Source organism: Etheostoma cragini, chromosome 2 (genome assembly GCF_013103735.1).
Source record: "Etheostoma cragini isolate CJK2018 chromosome 2, CSU_Ecrag_1.0, whole genome shotgun sequence".
NCBI classification, from domain to species: domain Eukaryota; kingdom Metazoa; phylum Chordata; class Actinopteri; order Perciformes; family Percidae; genus Etheostoma; species Etheostoma cragini.
This window is the reverse complement of record NC_048408.1, coordinates 8,288,882-8,315,027: the sequence shown is the minus strand read 5'-3', so window position 1 is coordinate 8,315,027 and position 26,146 is coordinate 8,288,882. Positions and strand designations below refer to the sequence as shown.

Below are 26,146 nucleotides of genomic sequence, written 5' to 3'. Positions count from 1 at the left end.
GAGTTCCCAAGCCTGTGCTTCTATGTGTAGTTGACTTGCTGTGAATCAATTGACCCGAGCATGATCCAGTAGAGGTTTAAAATGGGAACGTTTGTTTGACTTGCGGTTTTAGTCGTGTTTGTTATGCTGTGTCTCTGTCCTCAATCCAGCAAATCTAACTCGATAATGAATGAGTTGGAACTATTTAGGTATCCTTTGCATGCAGTGGCATTTTCTATATGTTGCATTTGGTGTTTTTTTTTTTTTTTTGTATTGTGAATTTGGTTCCTCACTAGAGATATTGGCTCTGTGTTTGTGCATAAGGTGCTGGATGGCAGTGAGAGCCAGTACTCTGGGATGCAGATCGGGACATTACAGGATGAAGAAGAGGAAGGAGCAGCACCTTCCTCCCAAGAAGAACCCCCAGAACCATTCCTCCAGTCAGCACTGGGTATGCTTGTGCACACACAAAACAAACTGGTATTCACTGAACACAGGTACTGCTTATTAGTGAAAGCTTTGCTGATTGTCTCCACGTGCGTTTCCCTGCAGCTCTGAGCAAGCCTCATCTCTTTGATGGCCGAGGTCACAACCGGCAGGGTTCAGACAGCAGTGTGGACCGTTTCATAACAAAGGACGAACCTGCTGAACCCGAACCTGACAACAAGGTAAAGAGAGCGCCACGCAAAAACATCATGCCAGGTTTTCACACCAGAAGGTGAAGAAAACAAAATGAAGCATCTGTCTCTAACTCTAACTGCCTGCTTCTTAGCCATCAAGGATAAAGGGTCCAATCGGACATTACACAGACCAGGGGGTGGAGCCACTGGTGCACTGTGTAAGGCTTCTTGCAGCTTCATTCTTACTGACAGGAAGAAAAAATGGTGAGTGTTGTCAAACTGTTCAAAATATGCCATAGGTGTGTTTTAAAAATGTTGTCCTGTTACTACAAAAATAATATAAGCACCAAAGACACTAGGCCAGTTTTTGAGATTCTCAATATTCCATGATGTAGTAGTTATGTTTATTGTTTAGTTTTATCTATGCAAGGCGTGGCTATTATGAAAGCCTAAGTAAATAAACCAAATGCTGGAGATGTTCATAAGCATAACTCTTTGGTTGGCTACTATTTCATTAATTAAATACGCTACTGTGACACAAAACTTATTATAAAACCTTAATCACAGAACTGTATCTTAAATAATGATCAAGATTTAGAGATAAAATGACAAAAAATATTTGTTTGTCTCACTTCCTTTCTGGTTTTATTTGACATGTGTGTCTCTGTCTCTTTTGTGTGGTATGTTTTTGTAGGTCTGACCCCTGACAAGGAGGTGCGAGTGAGCGTGAAGGCTCTGGCAGTCAGCTGTGTTGGGGCAGCAGCAGCGCTGCATCCTGAAGCCTTCTTTAATTCCCTCTACTTGGAGCCGCTGGACGGCATTCCAGTAGAAGGTAGGGGCAAAAAACGTTTAAGACAACCGTATTTAGATGAGGCTTGACACCTGAACAGGTTGATTATCACAAAAGGCCTATATTGGGGATTTATGGACAAAACTAATATTGTGACACTGATCATTCTGAGATTGTATCAGGCTTTAAGTGAAAACACCAGTGTGAGTGTTTAGAGTCTTTTAAAATCCCACTTTCTGGCATTATTCAGACATGAGAACTGTCGCCCATAGTATTGCCAATTAGTCATGATAGGATTAACTCTGTAGTTTTCCGTATTATTGCCTATTATCCATTCAAATATGCAATAATACGGACAACTACACTCCTCAGTGTTGTAGTATGGACATCCTCTCAATATCCAACATGGGCAAATTACAAAAGTTCAAATTGTGAATATTTTTAATGAAATGGCTATTTTTGTTGTTCTGTGGCCTTCCACGTTCACTTGAATTAAGAGTAGTATAATTAAGTTCACTATTTTTAATGGAACGCAATAGACGTTTTGACTTGTCATAGTAGGAAAAGCACAGGTGATCCTAATAACATAACTGTGTTGCAGCTAACTGGAATTCAGCCATCATTGGTTTTCTTATTTACTCCTGTGCTTTTCCAAATGTGACCTGTCAAAAATATCACCTGAGCAGGCCTGTAATGCAATTTTGACAAATACAATGCAGTATGCAGTGGAAGTTACAAAATGTCTTAATTGACAACTGTCTTCACCACCGCCTTCTTTCTCTTAACCCTTGCAGAGCAGCAGTTTATCACTGACGTCCTGGGTCTCATCGACCATGGGGACCCCCAGATCAGAGGTGCCACAGCCATCCTCTGTGCAGCCATCATACAAGCCGCACTCACCAAAACACGTTACAACATACACACTTGGCTGGCCAGTGTGCAGAGTGCAACAGGTTAGTGTGTGTGGTTGATTTGTACAGTAGTGTTTGGTTTGGTGCTGACCTGTTCAATGTTTGGTGTTTTAATGGTTCTCCCTCACCTGTGACCTGTTGCCCTACAGGTAACCCATTGTCCCTGGTGGACTTGGTGCCTTTGCTCCAGAAAACTCTGAAAGATGAATCCTCCGTCACATGCAAGATGGCTTGCTCTGCAGTGAGGGTAAGACATATCGGAACTAGTGTCAGTAATCTGTGCTCTGCATGGGTTTGAGTCTGACATTTATTATGTGCGTTTCAGCACTGCATCATGACTGTGTGCAGCAGTACCCTGAGCGAGCTCGGCCTGCAGTTGCTGATAAACCTTCTTGCTCTGAAGGACTCATCCTATTGGCTTGTTCGCACTGAGCTCTTGGAGACCCTGGCTGAGATGGACTTCCGGTAGGCTCAATTCTTTTTGTGTATGTTATTGGAGCTACTAGTTAGGGCATTTTCTGTCATGGGTAGCCTGCACTTTCTGACTCACTATGTCCTAAACATAACAATGTCTGTTAGATAATGTCTTAATTTCAACATCACTTGTATTAACTGTGATTACATTCTAAAGATATTGACTCTTTCAGGTTAGTTAATTTCCTGGAGAGGAAAACTGAGACTTTGCACAAAGGGGATCATCACTACACTGGGGTAAGTTCTCCATTACTGTTGTGGAAATGCAAGTCTTTGTTGAAGCTTTTAGACACACACACACACATGCAGGGTGTATCCTAAAAGTTTTTAACTTAAGATGCTGAGTTGAAAACTTTAGTCCTTAATTTGTCCACATTCCTCTATCTAGCGGCTGCGGCTACAGGACAGAGTCCTGAATGATGTGGTCATCTGTCTGTTGGGAGATGATGACCCCAGAGTCCGACACGTGGCAGCCTCTGCTGTCAGCAGGTGTACTATGTCTTCTCATATACTGTATTGTGTATATACACATTTTTAATAAACTGAATTTTACTGTAGACAAGCACACTTTGACTTTTCTTTGGTGCAATTTATTAAAACTTCTTTCTCATAACTCTCCTAATCTTTCCCACATGTCTCTGTTTCTCTCTTTATTAGGCTGGTTTCCAGGTTGTTCTATGACTGTGACCAGGGTCAAGTGGACCCAGTTGTGGCTATTGCCCGGGACCAGAGTTCAGTCTACCTGCAGCTGCTGATGCATGAGACCCAACCTCCCTCCCAGTTTACAGTTAGTACAATCACAAGGTACATGAACACACAGACACAATGTTCTTTGGTGTCACATCTCACAGGCTCTCAATGCCATTTTAAGAAACCGTTTTCAAGATCACCTGTTCCTTCTATCGTACCTACAGTATGTTGTACAGAACTCAGTATCACAACTTTGAAATTAAGTTCAAGTGGTTTAGTCCCAGAACACCATCTCTGATTGAGGAACTTTGCGCTTCTCTCTGTCTGCCAGGACGTATAGAGGATACAATTTGTCCAACAACGTGTCTGATGTGACAATCGAGAACAATTTGTCCAGAGTTGTCACTGCCGTCTCCCATGCTTTCACCTCCTCTACCTCCAGGGCGCTGACTGTGAGCTTTCAGACACACTTAACACTTCACCTTTTTTTTCTGCCTGCTGTTTAGAAATATGAGTGTGTGTTTTTGTTTTCATGATAACATGTTCAACACCATTTCTTTTGTCTGTTTTAATGCAGTTTGGCTGCTGTGAGGCCTTGTCCCTCCTGGCTTTAAATTTCCCAGTGTGCACTTGGAGTACAGGCTGGCACTGTGGTTATGTCAGCTCCAGTAGCAGCTTTTCTTCCCGCTCTAGTCTCAACCGCAGCAGGGGCAGGGCCCTCAGGTTTGTGTACCCTCTCTCTGGGGAATTCATCCTTTACCTGTCCATTTAATCAATCAAGTTTTTTGTATAGCCCTTTACAATAGCCGAAAGGTACCCAAAGTGCTTTACAACAAAGCCATAAAATAATACATAACCCATACAGAAACATGCAACATACAATTAAAAGTGCTGTAGTGGTGCAGCGCTGCAGGACATTAAAAGCCTTCCAGAAATTCATAGAAAGGAGCAGACAGAAGGAGGACACCTAAGAGACAGTATCGCCCTAGTCAGAATTAAATGCTAATTTAAAAAAGTGGGTCTTAAGCTTCGATTTAAAAAGGCTGAGGTCAGTAGTGGTGCGGATGTCAGGGAGTAGTTTGTTCCACAGTCTGGGAGCAGCGACGGCAAAAGAACCATCGCCCCACTGTTTCAGTCTTGACCTAGGGACCTCTAACAGAAGCTGACCCTAGGAGCACAAGGCTCTGCCGCAATTGCGAAAAGTTAAAATCTCAGACAAGTAAGAGGGGGCCAAGCCATAAATGGCGTTAAAAACAAACCGCAGGAGTTTAAAATCAATTCTAAAACGGACTGGGAGCCAGTGGCGTGACGACAGCACAGGGGTAATGTGTCCACGTCTGGACGTGTTTGTTAAAAATCGGGCAGCAGCGTTCTGCACAAGTTGGAGACGAGAAATTGATGACTGACTGAAGCCAACGTAAAGGGCATTGCAGTAGTCCAGTCTAGAACTGATGAAAGCATGGATTGCCTTCTCGGGATCCTGCCGACTGAGAAAGGACTTGACTTTGGCCAAAAGACGTAGCTGCAAAAAGCTTGCGCCGACATCAGAGCTAATCTGTTTGTCAAATTTAAGCCCGTTATCAAATGTTACCCCGAGATTTTTGACATGCGATTTAAAGAGGGGGGCCAGAGTGCCAAAGTTTACGGTGCGAACATTTGACATAGATGGAGAACCAAACAAAATGCATTCAGTTTTGCTGTCGTTTAAGTGCAAAAAGTTCTGTGACAGCCACTGCTTTATATCTGTGATGCAGTCCAGTAGCTTAGTAAGTGCAGTGTTTTCGCCACCTTAGTTGCATAGTCTGCCAGGCAACACACCACTCTTGTTCTTCATTTCCTCTTGTTTTTCTATGCCTCCCTAATTTCTTTTCTGTCCTTGTCTCTCTGCTCTGCAGTGTGTCACAGGCATGCAGCGCTCCAGCCTCTTCAACGTCCTCGTCTGCACCAGACACCGAGCGGAGGACTCTGACTGTAGGAATGGCCAACATGGTCCTTTCCTTACTTTCTTCTGCTTGGTTTCCACTGGATCTCTCTTCGCACCAGGATGCACTTCTGCTTTCTGGCAATCTGCTTGCTGGTGGGTGGTATTATGCATACAAATTTTACACGATCATTCTGTTCATGTAATTTAAAATTATACTGTATTTGCAAACATACTACCAATTACTTAAACAAAAGCAGTAACCTGCTTGATTAAACAGTCCCTTTATTATATTCACAGCTGTGGCTCCTAAATGCATGCGCAACCCGTGGGCCGGGGAGGAAGAGGGCACCAGTGGTAGCACAAACGCCAGTGGAGGCCCAAATAAGATGGAGGAACCCTGGGCAGGGTTGTCTGAGCGCTCCCTGGTGGCCATGTTGGAGCAACTCTTCTCTCACCTACTAAAGATCCTTAACATCTGTGCCCATGTACTGGATGACACACCACCTGGACCAGCGGTTAAGGTACACGTTCAGAGATTTGTGTTTGGTTTAAATGGCTCATTGTCAAAGTGATTATTTGTAATATACTGCCATTTATCTGCTCATGCCACGTTGCATCCACAGGAAGACCATTGTATTCACTTTTTCTATTCTGTTCCCTATTAAAGGCCACCCTCCCCTCCCTGAGCAACACCCCCTCCCTCAGTCCCATCCGGAGAAAAGGCAAGGAGAAGGATGTCACTGAGCCCAGTGCTGCCCCAATGAGCCCAAAGAAAAGCAATGAGCTCAACACAGGTAAATGCCCACCTCACCCTGCACTAGCATCAGTCCAGATAATCTCTCTGAAGCATCTGTGAATATTAAAGTTTTGATGTTGTGCTTTTGTGAGCAGGCAGGCCAGCAGACAGCACTGGGTCAACAGCTGTAAACAAATCTACCACCCTTGGCAACTTCTACCACCTTCCACCCTACCTCAAGCTCTATGATGTCCTTAAAGCTACACATGCCAACTACAAGGTCGGAACACACATCTGTTTCAAATGACTTCCTATCAGAACAGAAACGGGTTTACAGCTTTTAGTAGCCTAGATGGTGGTTGGTAGTGATGTTACTGTTTTTGTTTATTTCCTAGGTAACGCTGGACCTCCACAGTAGCCAGGAGAAGTTTGGAGGTTTCTTGCGTGCCACTCTAGATGTTCTATCCCAGCTCCTGGAGCTGGCCACACTACATGACATCAGCAAGGTAAAGATATGGAATGGGCTTTGTAAAGACATTGTAAAGTGTTTGTATTAGTGGGAGCAGGAAGGAGGAGGTTCTGGATGATTGGACTAGATGGAAGCAAATTAAATATTTATAACAAAGTTAATGGGTTACATTTATATAAGCCAATGTATAAACACTCCTGTTCCCTTGACTGTAACCATTAATTGAATAAAATGATATACTATATTTTCTTTCAGTGTGTGGAGGAAATCTTGGGCTACCTTAAGGCCTGCTTCTCCAGGGAACCAACCATGGCTACAGTTTGTGTACAACAGGTCAGTAATCTGTGTATATGTCTCTGATTGTATATTTAGTTTTGTATTGTAACATTTGTGTGTGGTGTCTTAATGGTTGCAACATTGAGCGGTGTGCTGCAACCGGTGCATCTCCACACAGAGTGAGGCTGGTTCCTGCCGACAGGGCCTGTAAAGGCATCGGGTTTTCCTGTGCGATGGTTCCATACATCTGTATACACACAGTAATATACCAGCTAATTACCTAACTGTTAGATAACTATAATGGAGGATGATGTCATTTTCTGCATTGTATATCTGTCTAGTTTGCAAAAAAATTATTTCTTACAGAAAGAGAAATTTGAGGATTTTTTATTTTTAAATTAATCTGTTAAAGATATCTTTATATTTTTTTTGATAAAGCGCAGCCAGCCAATCTGACTGATCTCGGAAACTGTTAGGTCCCCTTCAGTACTTACTCCGCAAAGACCTTAGCCCTCACAAAGCAAATAGACCCAAGTCACTAAATTACAAGGAAATATTTAAACAGACATATTGCAAAACTGGTAATAGGAAATATCCTATAAGACACCAGTGGAACTTAATTATGAATTAGATGCAACACAAAGGTACTGATTTGTCAGATGATGAATATCACACAGCATATTTTATCCAGGTGAAGAAATGTGCCTTAAAGGACGATTCCGGTGGAAAAGACACAGTTTATAAAGACCGTACCGTTTGGTATGCAGCCAGGCACCATTTTGGGAAAAAAGTCATGACCAGTTGAACAACAAATTAGTCTGTACACTTACAAAGTTCTCAATGCTTCGATTTACATGTAGGAGCCCTCATGCTATTGTGGAAGTGTGGTACTATTTTGAGCCTTGTTAGTGGTATAGAAATAGCCATTTCTTTTTAGTTCTTCGTGCCCCAACAACTAGCGTTAAAAGCTAATAAGAGGTTTGCGCTAAAACTGATCACATTTGAGTAGCATGAAAACTCATCCAAGAGATGAAAAGAAGTCTCTTTCATTAGCTGTTGAAGACCCTGTTTGGCACCAACCTGGCCTCTCAGTGCGAGGGCGTCCTGAGTGGACCCAGCCGTTCCCAGGGAAAGGCTCTCCGTCTTGGATCGTCCAGTCTGCGACCAGGCCTCTACCACTACTGCTTCATGGCGCCATACACTCACTTTACTCAGGCTCTTGCTGATGCCAGTCTTCGTAACATGGTGCAGGCCGAACAGGAGCACGACACCTCTGGGTGAGTTTTAGCAACACACAGATTACACCACATTGATATTTGTGTGCATGGACTGACATAATTCCAGACAAATGAACATGTCATACAGGTAGAATATTACAGAACCGGCCTTTTTCCACTTGTAGATGGTTTGATGTGATGCAAAAGGCTTCAAACCAACTAAGGTCCAATATTGCAAATGCAACCCGCAACAGAGGAGACAAGGTAAACTAACAATGTTATCTTTTATTTATTTATTTAAATAAAGCATGATTTCCATTGCTCATTTGCTTGAGTACGGTGCTGCTGTTCTGAAAGCTGTGGCTTCATCTTTTTATTTTCCAGAATGCCATCCACAACCACATTCGTCTGTTTGAGCCGTTGGTGATCAAAGCTTTAAAGCAGTACACTACCAGCACGTCTGTGGCCCTGCAGAGACAAGTACTGGACCTGCTCGCCCAACTTGTGCAGCTTAGGGTCAACTACTGCCTGCTGGACTCAGATCAGGTAAAATAAAAACAAATACATGCTTTTGCATGAGTTTATCTTTAAATTGTTAAATTAAGCACAGTCAAAAATATATATTCTATGTTTTAGGTGTTCATAGGCTTTGTCCTGAAGCAGTTTGAGTACATTGAAGTGGGACAGTTCAGGTGAGTTTTCTTTTTGACTCCTGCAAAAGCAATGTATTGACATTTTCAGAAACCCATGTGTCTCTCAGGCCTCAAATAGTCCAGAGCCGTCCTGTGAACTAAAATAAAACCTGTTCTCACACAGAGATTCGGAGGCCATCATTCCAAACATCTTTTTCTTCCTGGTTCTGTTGTCGTATGAGCGTTACCACTCCAAGCAGATAATCAGCATCCCCAAGATCATTCAGCTCTGTGACGGCATCATGGCGAGCGGCAGGAAAGCTGTCACACATGGTGAGAAAAGCACTACGTACACAATCATTTATTCTACTTGAAAACACGTCACTGGCTCTCCCTTACATTCCTACACATTACTTTAAACTAACAAAACTCCAAAAGCACATTCCATACAGAGTCTGCAGTAATTAAATGTTACTTTCTTCTTTCCTCCACAGCCATCCCAGCCTTGCAGCCAATAGTCCACGACCTGTTTGTGTTGAGGGGCTCAAACAAAGCAGATGCAGGCAAAGAGCTGGATACACAGAAAGAAGTAGTGGTCTCCATGCTGCTCAGACTTGTTCAACACCACCAGGTACAGTCACAAGTAGATTCAAACAGCATGATAAAGTCAAAACATTCCAGCCAATTTTTTTTTGTGCCTCACATTTGCTTTTACATGTGCTCTTGTAGGTGTTGGAGATGTTCATCCTTGTACTGCAGCAGTGTCACAAAGAGAATGAGGACAAGTGGAAGAGATTGTCCAGGCAGATTGCTGACGTCATACTTCCCTTGATTGCTAAACAGCAGGTAGGTAAATGGATTCAGGTGTATATGTTTGTGAACTCTCATTTCCCTGGAAATTAAAATCAAGCTATTTACATGGTAGGATATAACATTGTTAGTGAACACTGACAAATATTAGCATTGAGACTACAACTTGCATGCATGTAATGAAATGATCTGGTGAAAACCGTAGTTTATCATCAAACTTTTGTATGTTGTGTCCTCACAGATGCACCTGGACTCTCCAGAGGCGTTGGGAGTGTTGAACACTCTGTTTGAGACTGTGGCGCCCTCCTCACTCAGACCTGTAGACATGCTGCTCAAGAGTATGTTCACCATCCCGGTCACCATGGTGAGACATTTCATCTGATATTTGAAATGGCACGCAAAGACTTGACAGACTTTCCTGTCTGATGTACCGTAACATCTTTTCTATTTTTGTTAAGTGATTGCAAGATCTAGATTTTTGACTTAAACTCAATCCTCCGCTCATTCAGGCATCAGTAGCTACAGTCCAGCTGTGGGTGTCTGGTATCCTGGCAGTGCTCAGGGTACTTATCTCCCAGTCCACTGAGGACATTGTCCTGTCACGGGTCCACGAACTCTCCCTCACCCCGCATCTACTCTCCTGCCACACAATTCGTCGCCTGCATCAGCAGAGCCCCTCCCCATGTGACCCACCCACTGCCAACGAACTTGGCATCCAGGAAGCTAATGGCGATGTACAAAAAGCCCTGCCTGAGGAAACCTTTGCCAGGTTAGTGAATATACTGTCTATTTTCTGCAGGCTTCTGAGATAGAAGGATGCTTTTACGCGCTCACTGCTTTCTTTTTTGTAACCGGTACTTTGCCCCTGTGTCTTTTATCACTTGACATGTGTCCCCTATTCCCGTCCTTCCAGGTTTCTCCTCCAGCTGGTAGGAGTGTTGCTGGATGACATTTCCTCCAGACAGGTTAAAGTAGACATTACAGAGCAGCAACACACTTTCTACTGCCAGCAGCTGGGCACACTGCTCATGTGTCTCATACATGTCTTCAAAAGTGGTGAGCTTATATCATTTGTCATTTGTGTCTTAAACAGATTTAGAATGAAATTCATTAAATTTAACCAAACCCGTTGCATTATGTTCTTTGCTATAAGTGCACTTTGAATGGAAGTCCACCGTGACAATCCTTTCACTCTTTGCTTTCCTGTTCCTTCCAGGGATGTTTCGCAGGATCACAGCTGCATCGAGCCGTCTACTGAAGGGGGAGGGTGGAGCTGGACAGACGAGCACAGAGGCCGGACCATTTTACCCCTTAGAGGGTCTGAACAGCATGGCTCAGTGCCTGATCACCACCCACCCCTCCCTGGTGCTGCTGTGGTGCCAGGTCCTCCTCATCATTGACTACACCAACTACTCCTGGTGGGCTGAGGTGCACCAGACACCCAGGTAAGAACAGAAAGTGTGAGTAACTCGTTGAAGTCCAGTTTAATTCTGGAGACCTTAATCATACACCCTCAAGTGGCCAATGGGAAATATTCTGAAAAGGGAAGGACCTCCTTCTTACACCAAAAAGTGGGCAGTGTAATAGAATATCATATTAGTGATGTAGTATTGTCATATCACAAAAAACATAAAGAAGTATCATAAATTGTATGACTAAAAGGGGGCAAAAATCTATTTTTAGTGCAAAACATTATCAAAATAAAATCACTGTTATAACTTGAGCACAGTACTGCATGTTGTGACTATCTACCCTGTCTCCATCCTTCTCAGGAGACACAGCCACTCGTGCACAAAGCTGCTGAGCCCTCACTCCTCAGGGGAAGGAGAAGAGGACAAGCCTGAGACTCGGTTAGCTATGGTCAACCGAGAGATTGTACGTAGGGGAGCCCTCATCCTCTTCTGTGACTATGTGGTAAGAGTGTTAGACAATTCAAAATATTAGGAAGGAACAAATCAAGATTGGGAAAAAAAATGATCGCACAATCCTTAAATTTTGATTTTCCATATGGAAAATATAGTGTCAGAACCTTCATGACTCGGAACATCTGACTTGGCTGATCGTCAACCACGTGCGTGACCTCATCAACCTTTCCCATGAGCCTCCAGTGCAAGATTTTATTAGTGCTGTGCACCGCAACACAGCTGCCAGTGGTCTCTTCATCCAGGCCATCCAGTCCCGCTGTGACAACCTCAGTACTGTAAGACAAAACCTTTTCAACTCCCCATCATCATCCCTCATTAGTCAAGTCATCCCATTCATTATTCACAACATTTAATAACAACCAATATGTCCAACACTGCATTCCCCTTACTGTTAAGGTTGTCCAGTACCCATTACTACTGAAAATGTTCTTTTCTATTCATCTACCTTTTTGTTACCATTTCTTCTCTCCTGTAGGTCAACCAGTTTTTCAATTGTTCAGTTGATAATTACTGGTGTAATTTTAACTGTTAAAACATCTTTCCTCTTCTTTCACTGCTCTTCCTCTTCACCTCCCTCACTCTTTGCTCTCCTTCTGTCATCTCTTTTCTTCCTTACTAACCAAATCCTCTTCTCTTTTGCAGCCTACAATGTTGAAGAAGACTCTGCAGTGTTTGGAAGGCATCCACCTAAGTCAGTCTGGCTCACTGCTGATGCTGTATGTGGACAAGCTGCTCAGTACACCCTTTAGGGTTCTAGCTCGCATGGTGGACACACTGGCCTGTCGCAGGGTAGAGATGCTATTGGCTGAGACACTACAGGTACATCTTATGGATTGGTTTGCATTTTCTTATCAGAAGGAAATTTTTATTTTACATCATACAGGTAGTGGCAGCCCTTATAGGCTTATAGCACTCTCAAATATCCATACAATTAGATCCTATTCTCATGCTAACTTTACATGTCTCTCTGAACATTTGATTAAACCAGTTGATTTCTTGCTCAGGAAAAGTTTTGTTTTTACTTGATCATGTGTTATTCCGTCCCTCCACCTTTCAGAACAGTATAGCTCAGCTGCCTGTGGAGGAACTAGACAGGATCCAGGAATATCTCCAGACCAGTGGCCTGGCTCAGAGGTAAAGCTCTTCTGCATTGCAGCCAATTTAAGGAATAGTTTTTTGTTTTTGGAATTTTATCGCACATTTTACACCTACTGTCAGCAGTAGGGGCTATGTGCCTGCCCACCTGCTCAGACCAGATCATAAGTGTACACAGCCAAGGATCTGCATGTTTTAGACTAGTTTTTGTTGCTTGAGTTCCCAAAATAATGTTGAATATAAATGTATGAATATGTGGATTGTGGTATCCTAATGAGGTGTCTTAGACCAAAATAATTTCTAGGGTTGTAATCAATCAAAGAAAATCTTGGTCGACTGTAGTCGGGAAATTTTCGACTGGGGAGGGGTGCGTAGGGGCGGGAAAAAATGCTAGATTAAATAATTGTACTGTCCCGCAGTACTTATCCTGTAGGCTATTTGCAGTATATGAAATCATTTTTGACCTAATTATTTTGCACTAAAATGACACTCGTCTGTCGGCTCTGACAGCGCTGCATCAGCGCTCTGTGTCCTCACACGGAGATACGGAGACACAAATTGACTATATGTTTAAAGCTTTTACTCTTACTCGTGCTGGCGCTGTATATCAACAAGTTCTTAAAACCTCAGCCCTCCACAACAGCAATGGACCTGATATCCTAAGCAATGAAGTCAACAATTCCTTCCGTGATATTATTTTTGCGTTGAGGGGGTTAGAGGCTTGTCTGGGGGACGCTACCGTTGTTGTGGGAGGGTGCGCCGGTAGTTATTAAACCATTATTAGACTATGAATTATGCCAATTCTGATATGTTCATATAGCCTACTCAAAACAGACAGGGCAACCTAACGCAGACAAGTTAGCTTACCGTTTTTAGGTGATATGCCATCTTTGTAGTCCAGCTGCAATAAGCAAACTGTTACTTGCAAACTTTTCATCCGACTTTTTCCCGTTATCTATTTTTGTAAAATGCTGCCACACTAGCGATGTCTTCGACATGGTCGAGGAGGACTGACTGTAAATTAAACACTCCCAATTAAATAAATATTCAGCAAACCACTATAACAAGGCTTTCTAGTTCTTTCTTCAATCTGTCCCCAGTGGGTTGGGCTAATCCAACAAAAGAGAAAACAAGGGGTGTTCTAAAGACATACTGTTACCTGTGAAACAGGGATGCTCTGAAAACAACCCCATTAGCAATTAGTGCTTTCGACCCATAGACTATGCTTCCACCTGATGAAATAACACGGCAAAAATCGACCAATCAGAATTTTGGTTGAGCCAGAACGTATCGACCAATAAATCGACCAGTCAACTGGGAGATTACAGCCCTAATATTTTCCTATCCTTTACTCTCAAGGGGTTAATTTAGGGTACTAGCTGCAGGCATTTAAGTTATCCATCTGCAGGACAGATTTCAGTCTGAAAAACCAAAACAAATTTGCCAGTCCGCCAAGAGCCTGGTTCTGTCTGAGACTCTGCTTGTTTTAAAGGAAGTTTAAGCACCAAATGCTTGCTCTTGGGGGAAAGGGTTGGGTCTTGTAAATTGTAGTGTGGTCTAGACCTATTCTCTGTAAAGTTACCTTTGATAACTGGTACTGAATTCATCTCTCTTATCTCAGGCATCAGAGGTTCTACTCCCTGCTGGACAGGTTCAGAGCCACTGTTGCCGACACCAGCAGCCCCACACCTCTTGTGACATCACACCCATTAGATGGGGATCCACCACCTTCCCCTGAGCTGGTCATTGCAGATAAGGTTAGTGAATAGAGAATCAGTGTGTGTGGGTCTGTATTTCATGTTTTTACTGTCTTGATCCTCCAATGGGAAATAAAGTCTAGATTGGAGGTGTACATAGTTTTTGTATTTAAAAAAAAAAAATTGTTTTCAGGAGTGGTACGTGGCTCTGGTGAAGTCTCAGTGTTGTCTTCGCGGAGATGTTTCCCTGTTGGAGACGACAGAACTCCTCACCAAACTACCTCCCACTGACCTCTTTAACATCATGAGCTGCCAGGTGCCCAGATATCAGACCTTGAGGATAAATACTCTTGACCATATTGATGAATCAAATTTAGATTATATTGCATCTGAACCTGGCTTTTCCCCCCCCCCATCCAGGAGTTCAACCTAAGCCTGCTGTGCCCATGCCTAAGTATGGGCATGCAGCGTTTAGCACGGGGTCAAGGGGCGCTCTTGTTGGAGACAGCCTTGCAGGTGACCCTAGAGCGGCTTGCAGGGGTCACCGGGTCACTTCCTGTCCCTCACCAGTCCTTCCTGCCAGCTGCCCAGCCCCAGTTCTACTGGAGCCAATTGGCTGAAGCGTATGGTGAGAGTGGAAGGGAAGGAGAGATGTTGGATGAAAGCATAGAAGTCAGAGTTCTGTTATGTCATATACTGTCATTGATGGAGTCATTTTGAAGTCTCTAAAATACAACTTGAACTTCAGGTGACATTATTGTGTATGTAGTTACCTTTTTAAAGCATTGACTTTGCATTGTGTATTGTAAGCAGAATGTTGGTTTGAAGCCTAAATCTGAGGGGTGATGTTACAGGAGAAATGTTCTCCTATTGCACTGTCGTGTCATCATTCTGTGTCTGTTTTCAGATGAGCCGAGTTTCTATCCCAGGGTTCTGTCGCTCTGCAGAGCTCTGTCCCAGTACCTGCTGAGTGTAAGCCAGCTGCCTCCCTCACTACATATCCCCTCTGACAAGGAACACCTCATCACCATTTTCACCTGCACTGCCGCTGAGGTAAAAAAAACGCATAGTTACCATGGGACTTTTCCAACTTGTTTGACTGATTCTTGCTTATAGATTCATATAATCAAAGGATTTGAAAGAACTTTAGTTCTCTTGTTTGGTAAGACTTCCAGGCTTTAGTGCCAGTCATATAATAGTTGTAATGTTGGTGTATTGTTTTTTCGAACATAATTTGGACCCCACAATTCGATCCTAATTTTCTACTTCAAATTATGTTGTTAGGTGTGATTTCCTAATCTTCCATCGTGGTATGTCTCTGTCTTTGCCCAGGTGGTAGCATGGCATCTCCTCCAAAACCAATTGCCCCTGAGTGTGGACCTTCAGTGGGCTCTGTCGTGCCTGTGTCTGGCCCTGCAGCAGCCCTGCGTCTGGAACAAGCTCTCCACCCTAGAGTACACTACACACACCTGCTCTCTAATCTACTGCCTACGCCTGATTATTGTAGCAGGTGAGTAGGCCACCACATGCCATGACTCCCTTGGACTAAAACTTTCTGCATGTCATGTCAATGCTGATCAAACATTTTGTCTTGGCCCCCCAGTGGCTGTTAGTCCTGGGGACCAGCTTCTGCATCCAGAGAAGAAGAAGAAAATTAAGGCAGAGAGAGACGCCGAAGGAGATGAAGTGGACTCGGCACATACTGACCGTGAGCACTCACTTTGAGATTCAGTAAACCTGCTGGGTTGTCCTGTTTTTATAGTATTTTCAGGGCTTTTCTTCGGCCGTCTGTTTGATGTCAAATTATGTCATATCTTCTGAGTCGGATCTCCGAGGGAATTTGCCATCTTCCTCATATCGTATCCTAAAGCTTTTACCTGTGTCTTACAGACCTGTGCGAGTGGCAAGCATGTGAGATTATGGCGGAGCTGGTGGATGGCCTGCAGAGCATCCTTGCTCTGGGTCACCATAGAAACCGTGCATTCCCCGCCTTTCTCACACCAACCTTACGTAACATTGTCATCAGTCTGTCCCGACTGCCTCTGGTCAACAGCTACACCCGAGTACCTCCACTGGTCAGTGTGTGAAATATTATGCTTTGAGTTTGTATTACACAGGAGTCTATTGGTCTGTTAAAATTATGTGTTATTTAGGTTTGGAAACTGGGCTGGTCCCCTCAGCCAGGAGGAGAGTACGGCACAACGCTGCCTGAGATCCCAGTCGACTTCCTGCAGGAAAAGGATGTCTTCAGAGAGTTCCTCTACCGCATCAACACACTGGGTACAGAAACAGGCACACATCATGAAATGGGCTTTCTTTTTTATTGTGTTATTCATATTTATCTCATCAGTGGCATTGTCTACTACTTATCACTGCACATCTGGAATGATTTAGTAGAGTAAACTGACCAAAATCTGACACTCAGGTGTCACTCAGTGTGACAGATGCATAAAGTATGTTCTTTTGAATGGTTTTGATGCGATGTGTTAAGGCTGGAGCAGCAGGACTCAGTTTGAGGAGACTTGGGCCACACTGCTGGGGGTGCTGGTCACCCAACCCATCACTATGGACCAAGAGGAGGAGACGCAGCAGGAGGTACACACACACACACACACACACACACGCACACAGCAGGTTAGTGTGGTTGACACGACTACAGTACTCATCACTCCTATTTGCCTGTATAAGAACTCTAACAATTGCTTACTGTAATAAGAAACGTGCAAGCATTTGATTTGTGTATATTCAGCATTTAAGCACTGAAAAAATACACGCTCTGCATTTTATGACAGACCTCAGACACATTGGAATAAATAGCGGGAAACTATTCTATAGCCCTCAGTTCCCTCTCATTTTTGCCTTTCCGTTGGTCTCAGTGTTTTGTTTATCATTTTGTCTCTAGGAGGACTTGGAGCGTACCCAGTTGAATGTGTTAGCAGTGCAGGCCATCACCAGCCTGGTGCTGAGTGCCATGACCCTTCCCACTGCTGGCAACCCTGCAGTCAGCTGTCTGGAACAGCAGCCCCGCAACAAGAGCCTCAAAGCCCTAGAAACCCGGTACGAACAGTAGCTGTGCAGCCAGTTTTTTTTACCGAGAGTACTTTTCCCAGAATAAGCATGCAAGGATATTAAAATGATATTATGTGTGCCCAGGTTTGGTAGGAAACTTGCAGTGATCAGAGGCGAGGTGGAGAGAGAGATTCAGGCTCTTGTGTCTAAGAGAGACAATGTTCATACACACCATCCGTACCACGCCTGGGATCCAGTACCCTCGCTGTCGGCGGCCTCAGCTGGTAAGACATTCACAAAGTCTCTCACTCCACCCACAGCTGTTGCACTTGCACCTACCATTCCAATTTCTTGTTAAATGTTTCGTCAGCAGGCACGCTGATCAGCCATGAGAAGCTGCTACTTCAGATCAACACAGAGAGGGAGATGGGCAACATGGACTACAAACTGGGACAGGTAATCTATGCATAAAAAGAAGTGGTGCAGAAGCGGGGGGGGGGGTGTTCTATTGCACAGTTCTAAGACGCTATATACAAATAAAAAATAAGTGTGGTTTATATGCAGTGTGGAGTAATGATATTGCACAGTATTAATATTGAATAGATTTCTTTTTTAGTGGCACACAATGTTATGTTTTTTTTTGTTCTTCTCTTTCTACAGGTCTCCATTCACTCAGTGTGGTTAGGTAACAACATCACCCCACTGAGGGAGGAAGAGTGGGGTGAGGATGAAGAAGATGAAGCAGACACTCCAGCCCCCACCTCCCCACCCATCTCTCCTATCAACTCTAGGTCAGTCAGATAGGTCACTTATAAATTTCTAAAGTCTCAACACACATGCACTGAAACAAGAATGCACAATGGGATGTATCACTTGTCATGTTTCCCTCAACGTTTTTTTACCCGCATTTTGAGGTATTGCATTATTGCAAATGTTGATGGTAACGGTAAAATATTTTCACTCTCGTTTGAGGTTTTGTTTTTCTTCTTTTTTGAAAAAGAGTTAATGCACAAAAGGGGAGATGGAAACTGCTTTGCCAAACAAGTTGTGACGTAGCGAACATGTTATTCACATGACTATAGTCATCGGTATCGATCTGATGGGGGAAGGATTGGGATACAGGTCCCATCCGGTGCGCCGTGCACTTGTGGGACAAGGTGCGTAGTGGAGTTCTGGTGCCTGTGCCTCAGCCTGGTGGGGTAAATTGGTTCAACAGCTTGAATCGTATGGTCCTGCACACTGAATATACACAGCAGTGAACGGTTGTTTTGCTTATACCAAATGTCTCTGCCACACTCTTGTATTCTGGGCAACTTGTACACTGCTACCTCTCTCCATTAAATTTGCCCGATGGAAACATAACTGCTGTCTATCTGTGCTTTCAGGAAGCATCGTGCAGGTGTGGATATTCATTCATGTTCCCAGTTTCTCCTGGAGCTCTACAGCCAGTGGCTGATCCCTGGCTCCCCGAGTAACAGGAGGACCCCGACCATCCTCGTCAGTGAAGTTGTTCGATCGGTGAGCTACGATGCAGACACTGTTCAGCCTGTCCTCTGTTCATTTATATCACTCAAGGATGCTCTTAGATTTCCAAATTATTCTTGGAAAAACTGTAAACAAAGACCCTAGTTGTCCTCACTCTGGGACGCAGACAATAAAAAGCCATACCTGGTTGTCTGTTCTGGAAAAAGAAATGTTTGATGGGATTCTTTCAGATATAATAATACATTTTTATTTGGCCTTTCTAGATACACAAGGATATCTTTAAGAGGGCATAAAAGAAGAAAATAGAATACATTTAGCTTCATAGAAATACATTTAACCAAATAAACATCTGACAAGTGCTGAAAAACGTCAGAAAAGCAGTAAAAAGTGTGTCGGGAGGGTTTCTATGACAATGCAGTACTATGAAGACTTAAAGATTAAAAGCTTTCTTAAGGTCTTCAACATTTCTTTTAAATGAATTGACTGTCCGCCTGTCTAATGGAGGGGAGAGCATTCCAGAGTCGTGGTACAGAACAGCTGAAGGCCCTGGCCCGCATGGTGGAGAGGGGAAATGTAGGATGAGAAGGAGGCCAGTTGCGGGAGCGAGAAGGGACATATCCTGGTAGTAGGTCAGAAATGTAGCTGGGTGCGAGATTATGGAGTGCTTTGTAGGTGATGAGGAGGGTCTTAAATTCAATATGGTAGTGCACAGGGAGCCAGTGTAGATTGATAAGGATGGGTGTGATGTGTTCAGATGATCTGGTACCAGTGAGAATTTTAGCAGAAGAGTTCTGATTGAGTTGGAGTCTGTTTGTAAGGTGTGAAGGGAGTTTCAGTAGTCCAGATGTGACAAGGGCATAAATTAGGGTTTCAGTACTGAATTGTGACAGTGAGGGTCTGAGCCTGGAGATGTTAGGGAGGTGAAAGAACACGGTTTGGTTAATTGCTTTCATCTGGGATTTGAATGAAAGCGAGCTGTCCAGAATGAGACCAAGGATTTTGTCTTTCATTGACAGAGGGACTGAGGTCTCATCTATGGTAACATTGAAGTAATGTTTTGAAAGAGTAGATTTGGAGCCGATGAACAGGTCTTATTGCCATTAGGAAAGTTTGTGTTCATCCAGTTTGGGATCGCTTGAAGACAGTTGCTTAGTAATGTGGGAGGACGGGGAGATGAAGGTTTAGTGGAGAAGAAGAGCTGCATGTCGTCTGCAGTGAAAGTCTATTATGTGGTGTCTCATGATCTTGCCCAGGACAAGGAGGTATATGACCAAGGGGTCAGCTCTCCTCTCACCTTCTCTGCCGTCTTCCCCCTCTTGTCATTCTCTATAGCTGCTGGCGGTGTCAGACCTGTTCACTGAGCGGAACCAGTTTGACATGATGTTCTCCACCCTGATGGAACTGCAGAAGCTCCACCCGCCAGAGGATGAGATCCTCAATCAATACCTGGTGCCTGCCATCTGCAAGGCTGCTGCTGTTCTGGGCATGGTCAGTGTGTGTTTGGGGGGGAATCTTTCGACAGTGGAGAAGGATGTGGGTTTGAGATTGGTTGTTGTAGTGTACCAGTAGCCTATAATCTTATATTCTACAATGTGTAAAGCGTCTAAATGTGTATTTCTAGGACAAGGCAATAGCAGAGCCTGTGTGTCGCCTGTTGGAGACCACCCTGCGCAGCACCCACCTGCCCAGCCGCATGGGGGCTCTACATGGAGTGCTGTATGTGTTGGAGTGTGACTTGCTGGATGAGACGGCCAAACAACTCATCCCCTCTGTCTCAGAGTATCTTCTGTCCAACCTCAGGGCTATTGCTCAGTGAGTGTCTCTCTTTTTCTCTCTAGGACTAAGAATGCAGTGTAACATTTGGCCACTAGGTGCTACCCTTCACTTTTCAAATAAATAACTACTGTCTGAATGTCTCCTCTTTCTTTATGCTGCAGCTGTGTGAACCTGCATAACCAGCAGCATGTGTTGGTAATGTGCGCAGTGGCTTTCTACATGATGGAGAACTACCCTCTGGATGTAGGAGCTGAGTTTATGGCCGGAATTATACAGGTAAACATTCTGTGTGTGATATAACATGAACATGCGTAGCGGGGTGTGTGTTGGGGTGTGTGTGGGTGCGGATGTACGTGCACGAAAAATACGGAGGCCTGGCAGAGATGGCAGAATGAAGCCCGGAGGTCAAAATGAATGTGATTTGGCCTACTGATAAGGCATTGAAGCCGACACAACTAACTTTTTAGATAAAAGCATATGAACTTTTATGGTAAATCAATATAGTTGATATATTTGTTAGTTGCCATTTATTTTGTCTTCCCTGATTGCCAAGACTTAAAACAATTTCCAAAAGCCTTTATTTAATATTTTTCTCTGTGTGATTCAATACATTTTAGTAAGATTCTGTTTTGGTCTTTTCTTTTGTCTCTACAGTCATATAACAATTAATACATTCATGTGACATCCCTGCAGCATGCATCTCCTAATAGCCCACCCTGGTTCTCCTGAAAGAAAAGATGTATATAACTTGATTGTGCATAACTTGGTTGAGGTAATATAAGCATTATTACACAAGGAGACCAGGCACACCAAATATTGGAAAAAATGGCCTAGACCTCAGAGGGTTAACCAATTAGATTTTTTTTACACGCACAATGAATTGGCATTAAGTTAATTTGCTGATATGCTGGTGTACTTTTTTGTTCACTATTCACTGTGTCTAACATTATGCATCCTTTTTCTTTTATCATCTGTCCAAATCCCTTTCTCTATCCTCCTTAAACTCCTGCTCCTCCTCCTGTCTTTCAGTTGTGTGGTGTGATGGTGTCGGCCAGCGAGGACTCCACTCCCTCCGTCATCTATCACTGTGTGCTGCGCGGTCTGGAGCGCCTCCTGTTGTCAGAGCAGTTGTCACGTGTGGACGGAGAAGCGCTGGTCAAACTCAGCGTGGACAGAGTCAACATGCCGTCGCCACACAGAGCCATGGCTGCCCTGGGCCTCATGCTCACCTGCATGTACACTGGTAAGAAGGGCTCTATGTGACGGTTCCCCCACAAATGCAATGTAACATCCTGCATTCCGCCAAAATCTCCAGCATGTATTGTATAGGGACTGGTGCTTCCATTACTGCTGTTGTGACTTTCTCAACCCACTGCAAACTCCTTCCCATGGGGTTGAACTGGCTGGCTAATTTGCCTGCATGGGCACTCTAAACAAGTATTAGACTAGTTTTATTAGTTAAACTACTGTGGCCTTCTAATTAACTAATGGTTAAACTTGAAGGTCTGCAAGCTTAACTAATGTCATTACAGCTTAAGTGAGGATGTCTCCCATTTCTTTCCTGTACACTCATTCTACCGTAGACTTCTTCCTTCCCAATAGTATATACAGGCAAATGTAGCGACGTCCCTTGTGGCTGTCCCCTCCAACTCTCCCACACAAATGATTTGCCTTTGCTGTCAAAAACTGCTAAAAATTAGAATAGTAGTAATGCAGTACAAAAGTACATAATGACACAAAAAGAGAAAACATGTTCCTCCACTCCAGTTTCACTTGGCTTTGGCTGGTGTGTCCCTGCTTACCTCTTGTTGAGGGTGACTCTAAAAGAAAGGGGAAGTGTCATGGGGCAGAACTGGGACAATCCTAAGAATAACATAGCTGCCTCTACGACTACTGAAATACTAACCAAGCCTGGCTACTAATACCTAATACTAGCCTGATTGTGCATACCACCATTGCATGCAGCTAACAGTACATGCTAACATTGCAATTGTTTACATGTCTACCCTCTTGAAACCCACTGCCATTAACGCTTGCATGTCTTTATCATGCTGACCAATTCTATTAGATTAACATTCATCTCTTTTTACAGCATAACAGACATCTTTCTCCAGCACAACCTTTAATAATGCTCATGTAGGCATTACAAACAACTTCTTCTTGCTTCCAGCCTGTGATACATGTATTCTATACATTCCTCTGGTAGACCCTACCTCTAACCCCTACGTCAACCCCTACTAACTAGAATAACCCTTAGCATATAGTGGCCTGCATGCTGACTAGCTAAAGAACTCTTCTTTGGTGCAAAGAGCTAGCTAGCAAACCCTTTAAGTAAACCACGGCTCTTTAAAATGCAAACTGATTTAGAACTTTAGGTATTACTCTCTTTTTGGGCAGTATAGCAAAGCAAGCTGAGGCAGGAGAGGATAGTTCAGCATGTAACGTACCCTGAAAACGTGACCTTAGAAATCAATACTTTAAGCACCAGTCACTTAGTATACCTACTTCTTAAGAAGATGATTTGACTGAAGCCAGCTCCCAGATTTTCACCAATTTTCAGTTTGAGGTTGACTAAATTCTGATCTGAATATTGTAATATCAGTGTCCCTACTCTAACCTCTCCCCTACTGGTTCAACCGGTGCCACCCCTCCCCCCTCTCGTCCTCTCAGCGGTGCTTGCGTCGGGTTCAGACGTGACAGGGGTTAGAGGTCAGGTTGACTCTGGCTCTGCCGTAGCAGAGGCGGTGGGCGTCACGGCAGGTCATGTTGGTTTCTCCTCAGGCAAGGAGAAAGCCAGCCCTGCCGGTCGCCCCGCCCACTCTGACCCTCAGGCCCCAGACAGCGAGTCGATCATTGTTGCCATGGAGAGGGTCTCTGTGCTCTTTGACAGGTACACACACACACACACACACACACACACAGACACCCCCACACCCTCCATTATACAAGTAAAGCACACAGTTGTATTAATACTAAAAAGCAATTGGTTGCACTTCACTCTTAACAAATCAGCTTTCTTTGTTCATCTTTGCCCTCTACGGGGTGGGCAAAATATTTGATGGTGCCAGCTGACCTACGTTTTGAAAAAGCGTAGCAGCACATGTTCTGTTTCCCATCATCATTTCCTCTTCTGGGGTTTCCTGTTTGCAGAATCCGAAAAGGTTTACCCAGCGAAGCTCGGGTGGTGTCCAGGATTCTGCCCCAGTTTCTGGACGACTTCTTCCCGCCACAAGACGTCATGAACAAGGTCATCGGAGAGTTTCTGTCCAATCTGCAACCTTACCCACAATTCATGGCCACTGTCGTCTACAAGGTCAGCAGCAGGACATGCAAATGCAAATGTCACTAATCCATTTAATTACTTTTAACAAAACAATAACAAGATTTTAAAAAAGAACTAATATTCTGTACATGAGGGCCACAAGGCAAAGAAATGAGCAAAAGAGCGCAACAGAATTCCAATAAAGTCCAGTCTCAGTAAAGTTGTTACTTGGCACCTCTGTTTTGACTTTCCTAGCAGTTCTTTTGTTGCCCAATCAGACCATGCGTTGCCAAGACAACATTAAGCTAGAGCAAAGCCGGTGTTCTAGTTGTTGTCCAAGGATGTAACTAAAACCATAAACAGAGTAGAAAAAAAAACAGCCATGCTTATTAAAATGGAAGTTATCCTAAAATGTGTAAATATTGTGGCGCTTTTTGAGATCAATTGTTTTTGTTGAAGACATTGGAGAATCTGCAGCTGCTTTTCTCAAACTGATAGAAAAAAAGTAATTAAGCAGAATTTTTTTAAATATTTTTGAAAAGATGCCTTTTTTTTCCCATTTCAAAATGACGATCAAAGACATCTGACACCCAATGTGTCTGTGTCAGGGAAGGATAGCACTAATGAGTAATCTGAACTGATAGTTTTGAAAGTGTTTTGTGTGGTTCTATTGATTGACTCTTTAAGATCAAGTGTTAATTTAAACAGGCTGGAAATGTTGATTGCAACACGTACTGCTCTAGGAAACTGAAAATAAAATAGAAAATAAACCATAAAATGAGATTTTATTCTGAAGTTGGAATTCAGTAAATGCAAGATGTTTCCAAAGTCAGTGGGTCTCAATCTATTCTATTGACTTTCCTTATCTGCATTGTTCTATTGGCCAAGAGGGTGTAGTTTTATAAATCTTAGTCTCTGTTTAATGGTTAGAAATGTGTTGCCATAGAAACCTGCAACCTAATGGCGTGTTGGTTTTAAAATAATATTGAGAAAGTATTAAAAATGGTAATGAATGTTCCTCCAGGATTTCTGTACATACCCGTCCTTTTAATCTGTTAGTTGGTCTAATTCCTCTCCTTGTCCTACCTCTCCCTCTGCTCTGCACCCACATTCAGGTTTTTCAGACCCTTCATGCAACTGGCCAGTCTTCTATGGTGCGAGACTGGGTGCTGCTGTCCTTGTCCAACTTCACCCAGCGGACACCAGTGGCCATGGCCATGTGGAGCCTCTCCTGTTTCTTTGTCTCTGCGTCCACCTCCCAGTGGATCTCAGCCCTGTATCCTTGCGTGACATGAATCACATGAGCAGGACAGTGATTGGGTTGTTGTGGCTATACTGTATGTGGGGATGTAGCAGCAAAGTGTAAATTTACAGTAACCAAACAGTGTTGTCTGTTGTCCTTAGCCCCCCCCTCTCCTCTTAACCAGACTGCCACACGTGATCAGCCGTATGGGCTGTAGTGAGATGGTGGACGTCAACCTGTTCTGTCTGGTGGCCATGGACTTCTACCGGCACCAGATTGACGAGGAGCTGGACCGCAGGGCCTTCCAGTCCGTCTTTGAGACTGTGGCCTCACCAGGCAGCCCTTATTACCGGCTGCTGGGCTGTCTGCAGTCAATCCACCAGGATACATCACTCTGAGGGCAACAGGCTAAGATAGACATGAAGGCACAAAGAGAGGCCGGGTGGGGTGCAGCACGGGGAGAAAAGTAGATTAGAGAGAAATGTGGTAGGGCGAGAAATTAGATCTCCATAAACGGCTCCCCCTTGAGTTATTACGGAGGGGGAGAACAGACTGTTTCATTAGAAAAATCTACTGCAGCCTCATCCTTTTCCCTCCTCTACACCGATGTTAAATGAGTAGAATAAATTGAGGCACCATGAGGGATTCAATGGAGCAAGCTAAAGAAAACCCAAAGGGAGATCTGAATCCAAGTCAGTTTTAGGACATATGGAAAAGAACATGAATATGTTTGAAAAGTGGCCCTTTTTTCTATAAAGGACACCGGCTGCATAGCCTTCAAACTGGTCCCCTCCCCCCTCCCTCCACAGACCATTCCTCTAGACGAATGACAGCACCTTGAACACCTCGTACCCAGCACCTTGATTAGAACATGCATCTAATATTATTCAAACACATAAATTGGATTTGTTTATTTTCCTGTGAGGACTTGCTTGAGTATTGTGATGTCAGTGAAGTAAAATACAGTAAAAAGAAGATACAAAGTATTTACTATATTTAAAGTTTTAATGCACCTATTTTTCCGTGCTTAAGGTCTGGTTTAGACACTGACAATGGGCTGACACAAAAGGGTCAGAAATGCCTGCTTATGTTTTCAATAATACTATATTTGAAGACCTTTTTTTTT

General features: G+C 43.7%; 1 protein-coding gene and 1 non-coding gene across 14 annotated transcripts in view; both read left to right on the top strand.

Annotated features, from left to right (window-relative positions):
- htt (huntingtin) overlaps window positions 1-26,015 on the top strand; it is a 33,743-nt gene extending 7,728 nt beyond the window's left edge. For 5 of the 13 annotated variants that reach the window (XM_034885861.1, XM_034885832.1, XM_034885852.1 and 2 more), the window contains 55 exons: window positions 304-430; window positions 532-647; window positions 752-863; window positions 1,294-1,431; window positions 2,184-2,342; window positions 2,450-2,547; window positions 2,626-2,765; window positions 2,948-3,011; window positions 3,163-3,263; window positions 3,432-3,578; window positions 3,796-3,916; window positions 4,042-4,187; window positions 5,360-5,541; window positions 5,686-5,909; window positions 6,056-6,182; window positions 6,280-6,404; window positions 6,520-6,630; window positions 6,849-6,926; window positions 7,923-8,146; window positions 8,272-8,350; window positions 8,471-8,632; window positions 8,723-8,778; window positions 8,903-9,051; window positions 9,213-9,349; window positions 9,448-9,564; window positions 9,770-9,892; window positions 10,038-10,297; window positions 10,442-10,584; window positions 10,745-10,973; window positions 11,301-11,442; window positions 11,549-11,728; window positions 12,096-12,272; window positions 12,511-12,587; window positions 14,170-14,305; window positions 14,439-14,561; window positions 14,666-14,873; window positions 15,153-15,298; window positions 15,578-15,755; window positions 15,849-15,953; window positions 16,136-16,320; window positions 16,399-16,525; window positions 16,737-16,840; window positions 17,148-17,302; window positions 17,399-17,538; window positions 17,625-17,710; window positions 17,915-18,045; window positions 18,640-18,772; window positions 20,072-20,227; window positions 20,361-20,551; window positions 20,677-20,791; window positions 21,545-21,758; window positions 23,186-23,405; window positions 23,666-23,828; window positions 24,893-25,053; window positions 25,205-26,015. In XM_034885861.1, the coding sequence (XP_034741752.1) occupies window positions 304-430; window positions 532-647; window positions 752-863; window positions 1,294-1,431; window positions 2,184-2,342; window positions 2,450-2,547; window positions 2,626-2,765; window positions 2,948-3,011; window positions 3,163-3,263; window positions 3,432-3,578; window positions 3,796-3,916; window positions 4,042-4,187; window positions 5,360-5,541; window positions 5,686-5,909; window positions 6,056-6,182; window positions 6,280-6,404; window positions 6,520-6,630; window positions 6,849-6,926; window positions 7,923-8,146; window positions 8,272-8,350; window positions 8,471-8,632; window positions 8,723-8,778; window positions 8,903-9,051; window positions 9,213-9,349; window positions 9,448-9,564; window positions 9,770-9,892; window positions 10,038-10,297; window positions 10,442-10,584; window positions 10,745-10,973; window positions 11,301-11,442; window positions 11,549-11,728; window positions 12,096-12,272; window positions 12,511-12,587; window positions 14,170-14,305; window positions 14,439-14,561; window positions 14,666-14,873; window positions 15,153-15,298; window positions 15,578-15,755; window positions 15,849-15,953; window positions 16,136-16,320; window positions 16,399-16,525; window positions 16,737-16,840; window positions 17,148-17,302; window positions 17,399-17,538; window positions 17,625-17,710; window positions 17,915-18,045; window positions 18,640-18,772; window positions 20,072-20,227; window positions 20,361-20,551; window positions 20,677-20,791; window positions 21,545-21,758; window positions 23,186-23,405; window positions 23,666-23,828; window positions 24,893-25,053; window positions 25,205-25,418 (7,962 nt within the window). In that variant the 3' untranslated portion in view covers window positions 25,419-26,015. Of the gene's footprint in view, window positions 1-303; window positions 431-531; window positions 648-751; window positions 864-1,293; window positions 1,432-2,183; window positions 2,343-2,449; window positions 2,548-2,625; window positions 2,766-2,947; window positions 3,012-3,162; window positions 3,264-3,431; window positions 3,579-3,795; window positions 3,917-4,041; window positions 4,188-5,359; window positions 5,542-5,685; window positions 5,910-6,055; window positions 6,183-6,279; window positions 6,405-6,519; window positions 6,631-6,848; window positions 6,927-7,922; window positions 8,147-8,271; window positions 8,351-8,470; window positions 8,633-8,722; window positions 8,779-8,902; window positions 9,052-9,212; window positions 9,350-9,447; window positions 9,565-9,769; window positions 9,893-10,037; window positions 10,298-10,441; window positions 10,585-10,744; window positions 10,974-11,300; window positions 11,443-11,548; window positions 11,729-12,095; window positions 12,273-12,510; window positions 12,588-14,169; window positions 14,306-14,438; window positions 14,562-14,665; window positions 14,874-15,152; window positions 15,299-15,577; window positions 15,756-15,848; window positions 15,954-16,135; window positions 16,321-16,398; window positions 16,526-16,736; window positions 16,841-17,147; window positions 17,303-17,398; window positions 17,539-17,624; window positions 17,711-17,914; window positions 18,046-18,639; window positions 18,773-20,071; window positions 20,228-20,360; window positions 20,552-20,676; window positions 20,792-21,544; window positions 22,148-23,185; window positions 23,406-23,665; window positions 23,829-24,892; window positions 25,054-25,130; window positions 25,142-25,204 lie in introns of those variants that run through there. The other 8 variants (XM_034885901.1, XM_034885812.1, XM_034885843.1 and 5 more) reach the window with 6 other exon arrangements.
- Window positions 6,988-7,117, top strand: LOC117937817. Its single transcript, XR_004655259.1, has one exon.
- Window positions 26,016-26,146: the final 131 nt, after the last annotated feature.